This window comes from Zerene cesonia, chromosome 1, assembly GCF_012273895.1.
Source record: "Zerene cesonia ecotype Mississippi chromosome 1, Zerene_cesonia_1.1, whole genome shotgun sequence".
Classification (NCBI taxonomy): Eukaryota; Metazoa; Arthropoda; class Insecta; order Lepidoptera; family Pieridae; genus Zerene; species Zerene cesonia.
Window position 1 is genome coordinate 830,653 of NC_052102.1, and position 4,773 is coordinate 835,425.

Sequence of the window (4,773 nt, forward strand, 5' to 3'; positions counted from 1 at the left end):
GTGCATAACAAACTCTATTTTGCCCCATTCAATTAACATTTCTTGATAAACAATGCACTTCTATGGCATAATTTAAATTGATCCAAATTGGTTCAGCCCTACAGTAATAATACGTAACTAACCCATTTTATATAAGTAGAAATTTTTTTCAAAGAAATTCTAGTAGTAATAAATAGTGTATACTCTTTTGTTTTCAGAAAATAGCCATCAGCGCTTGAAATATACTGTGTTTTGGTCACCAAGCAGATTTCAGTGTTTACTTGTTTATTTATCAATTTTTGTTATTATAGTTATTTACATTCTGTTCACCTGCTTTTTGGGGGTATTTTCAAAATTCTCGCGAATTATTAAGACTGAAGACATGCGTAATTTTTTACAAAAAATATAGCCAAGAACTAATTTATAGTTGACCAAGAGCTGACCCTACTTTAGATAGAGACGCGGTACTTTTTGTCTCTCTCACGAGTAACCGATTAGCGCGATAGAATTTGCGATTTGCGAGACAGGCATGGTACCCGTATTATTATACTAGTCTTTGCATGGTACCGCAATCTTATCTTTCAGTGTTTTTCTTTGGTAGGTCTACAAACTCTATGATAATGTTGCCAGTATTCATCATCATCATCATCAGCCCATATATGTTCCCACTGCTGGGATACAGGCCTCCTATGAGGGTTCAGGCCATAATCCACCACGCTGGCCAAGTGCGGGTTGGCAGATGTCACATGTCGTCGAACTTTTGATTCTTGGACATGCCGGTTTCCTCACGATGTTTTCCTTCACCGTTTTAAGCAGTTGTGATGTTGTCCACATGTGCAGATAAATTGAAAAATCAATTTATTTCCTGCATGCTCGCCCCGGTCTCGAACCCCGACTTATCGATTTTGAAGTCCGAGGTTCTCACCACTGAGCCACCACTGAACTGCGATTTCATTCGTTTTTTTTCAATAACTTATTTTGGTCGGTATGAAGGCATGAAAGCCAGACCGGAGAAGTATGGTATTGCGCTCCTTACTTATCAACTATCGAAAAATATAAAAAGTTTTATGGAACAAATCATCCTGCTATAATTATTTATACGATCTTATATCTTATATAGTATTTCATTTTCACTATTATATTAAATTATTGGAATAGCAACGTATGGAATCAAAATTAGCTTTAAAAAGTCATATTTACTATAAAAGACCATGGAATGACAAATATATTTCAATCTTAGAATAGGTGTAGTTAATAGATTAGGAGAAAAGATTTGACACTATCAAAATTTACACATCACTAGGTCCAATTTTGTATTGTTAACCTGTATTTATATCAAAATTATTGGGAAAGAAAACATACACAAAAAATCTAGATGGAAACCGAATAATTGCGATATTAAATGTAAATTAATTATTTTATCAACTACCCTCAATTGAGATGTCTGCGTCTATGAGTTAATAATATACATCTGCGTTATGTAACACATTTTATGATATTATAACATAGCGTTGAAAGTCGTTGAACGACGTTATTAAGCAACAGTTTCCGATATTTTGACTATTCTAGATAGTCATTTTTCAATTGAACCTTGTTGGCACAGATCAGAATCCACCTGACTGCACCTAGGCTATGCAGGGTATTTATATCTCCATAATCTAGATTCTAGGCCCTAGATTCTTTGGGTAGTATAGTATTATGTTATCTGTGATTTGGGTAAGTTGTAGGCACAGAGTACGTTATATGGTGGTAGGTATAGCGATTAGCGTCAATAATCTGTCAACTCATGTTTAATTCTTAAAATTTTATTTATGATGAAACGAACATCATGAATTGAAGTTAGATTTCCTGAATAATAGCATATTCGGAAATTAGTAAATAAAGATTATTGTCTGATTACTGTCTACTTGTAATACCATTTATGTACTCCACAACATTTGCACATTTAAAGAACAAAAAATTAGCCAAGTAGTTGTTTTTTTTTTGGTGAATAACCAGAATCACTTACTACTCCCCAGTCCTTCTCTTCTACCCCAGTGGTTATAGTGATAATAAAAGTTCGTTTTAGCATATATAAAATTATATTTATCTTTCATACTTAGAAATAAGTAAATAATTATTATCTAAGTTAACTAGTAGCTGTTAATAAAGTTGTTCATTAATGTAATATGAATGTCTATTAATATCCCTACTTAATATCATAAATGCGAAAGTAACTGTCTGTCTATATGTTACGCATTCACGACTAAACCATTGAACTGATTTTGATGAATGAAATGTAGATGGAGATGGGTTTGGAAAAGGACATACCATACATTTTAATGCGAAACAATGGTAGAAGGGGTTGAAACGGGGGATGAAATTTTTGTATGGAAACAAAATGATTCACGCCTTAATCACTTAGAGACCTTGGGAAAAACTATATGGCCTTTCCTTATAGCGCGGTATAACCGAGTTCCACGCGGGTAAAACTGCGGGCGGAAAGCTAGTGTAATCATAAACATAATGGAATTAAGAATAAAATCTAGTAATAAGATTATCTATTTGTTATTAATTTAACAATTACGTAGCAAAATTTACGGTAAAAATATAATAAATATTACAAAAGGTCGTTCAGGTCCAGCCTGTAGCACGCCCAATACTGTCTAGACAAAGCTAATGTTGACGCCATAAAGTGTGTCGTAAGCTAACTTGATATTAATCTACTTTCTCGCAACACCGCCCATACATGATATTAACGACAGACAAAAATACTAGACTTATTAACGCACGCCTTTCATGTAGTGTATAATCTATACCTATAGTACTATATTAATCTGTGGTCTACGGTCTATTGTCGCTGGCATATGCCAATTCCATAGTTGTAGGGGGTTGTGTTTTAGTTTGGCCAATTCACATTTCACATATTACAATATGAACTAAAATTGGCAATTGTGTTGGCAATTGCGGAATGCAAAATACCTACCTGGTAAGCTGGTACCTGGCATACGCCACCGGCTACTTTCAAAACGATGTTTTTATCTCTGAATACGTGCGTTTATTGGGCACTTTGTTTAATATCAGTTGACAATGGACTATCAATGAATTAACAAAGATCAACTAATTCGATTAGATAAAAGTGAGTGTCAAATTAATAGTAATCATATACGTCAAATCAATATAATAAAATAAAACGTTTTACACATGTTTTTACGGAGAAGGTATATTCTTGAAACAATTTTGATTAACGTTTTTTCTTCTTCCTTTCCTTTTGTGCAAACAATGATATTAAATTGCTTGCAGTGTCTTATGGAAATATCTCATTGCGGTGTTTCTTGGAGTTGTTCTTTATAGTGAATGGTTCGTATATACTGTTCAACCACTTTTCTGGAAAACATTAAAATGTGAAGAGGAGCAGACTTGCATAAGAATATTATTCATTGCGGACCCGCAAATACAGGGCGACCTAGCGGTGCCTCCTCCATTAAGTTACCTCTTGAATTGGGATAGCGATAGGTAATTATTACACTTCAAAATATATTATTTTACCATATGTATGTTGTGTCCTTGCTATAGGAATAAATTATGTTGATAAACATGATGACTAAATTCTACTACTTATGGGAACAGTTCCTATGGTATTTATGGTAGTTCCAATATCTTTTTTTCTTTTTATATAACCTAATCTTATGTATTCATCGGCAACAGTCCATCACTTTACATCTTAACATTGTCCTCAGATATTTGAGATCTGTATATTCAGTAGTTGAGAAGCACTTCAAACCTAATGTGGTGGTGTTCCTAGGGGATCTTATGGATGAAGGCAGTATCTCTACAACCGCACAGTTTAATAATTATATTAAAAGATTGTCATATATATTCAACCCATATTATCCTGTTGTAGTAAGTATGATTGTGATACCAATGTTTTTAAATGTCCTTCTTAATTTTTTGTACTTAAAAAATTAACACGTTCACTGCTGAAACACACCTGTTGTGTAAAAATGCTTCGAACCGAGTATGCGTCTTCGCACGCCTAGCGTGTGAAGCCCGCACTCGCAAGAAATCGCGTCTCGTGGTGCCCTTTTACTTTTGAATCAAAACCATCTCTCATTGAAAATTACATTCTGAATCAGCAGTAGCTTGAGTTTTTGTTTTACTACTAGGGTTAATAAACAAATTCAGTTGTTTACTTAAAATTTATAAACTGAATTAGCTTCTATTGCCGAACTGTTGGCGTAGCACATTTAATACAAATGGCAAATGCAAAAAGTTTTATTTTCAAATTTCTTATTCTCATATATGATACCTCGAGATTAATTTCCTAGAAACAAAGATAAACTTCCTGCGAATTCACAAGCTGAGAAGAGTCGGGAACTTGAGAAATTGAATAAACCGTCTTTCAAACTTATTTAGTAGTATTTAGTAATATATTAAAAAGTTAATTTTTTTCATTTATCTAGCAAATCTGGATACCAGGTGACAACGATATAGGTGGTGAAAATGAGCCAATCAAACATGAGAAAGTGGTGGATTTCAACACTGCATACTCTCAACCCTCGGTGATAGCGTACCACAATATCTCATTTTACAAAGTGAGCACACTTACAAATGCAATTCCACGGCCTCTTGATGGAAGAGATCTGAACTACAAGATTGCCATATCACATTACCCTGTGCTGCAAAATTTGTTTTATGCAAAACAGGTAAATTATTTATTTTTTATTATGTAAGCGTATCACTTTAGCATACGCTGACGCAGTTTCGCGCGTTGCATAGTGTTACTTCTCAGTTGTAAATATAGTCATGCTTTAC

The 4,773-nt window shown here is 33.9% G+C and overlaps 1 protein-coding gene across 1 annotated transcript in view; it reads left to right on the top strand.

Moving 5' to 3' along the window:
• The first annotated feature begins 2,813 nt into the window (after nt 1–2,813).
• LOC119834566 overlaps nt 2,814–4,773 on the top strand; it is a 24,497-nt gene continuing 22,537 nt past the window's right edge. The window contains exons 1-4 of the mRNA XM_038359364.1: nt 2,814–3,179; nt 3,262–3,474; nt 3,699–3,861; nt 4,422–4,664. Of these exons, the coding sequence (XP_038215292.1) occupies nt 3,163–3,179; nt 3,262–3,474; nt 3,699–3,861; nt 4,422–4,664 (636 nt within the window). The 5' untranslated portion in view covers nt 2,814–3,162. The remainder of the gene's footprint in view (nt 3,180–3,261; nt 3,475–3,698; nt 3,862–4,421; nt 4,665–4,773) is intronic.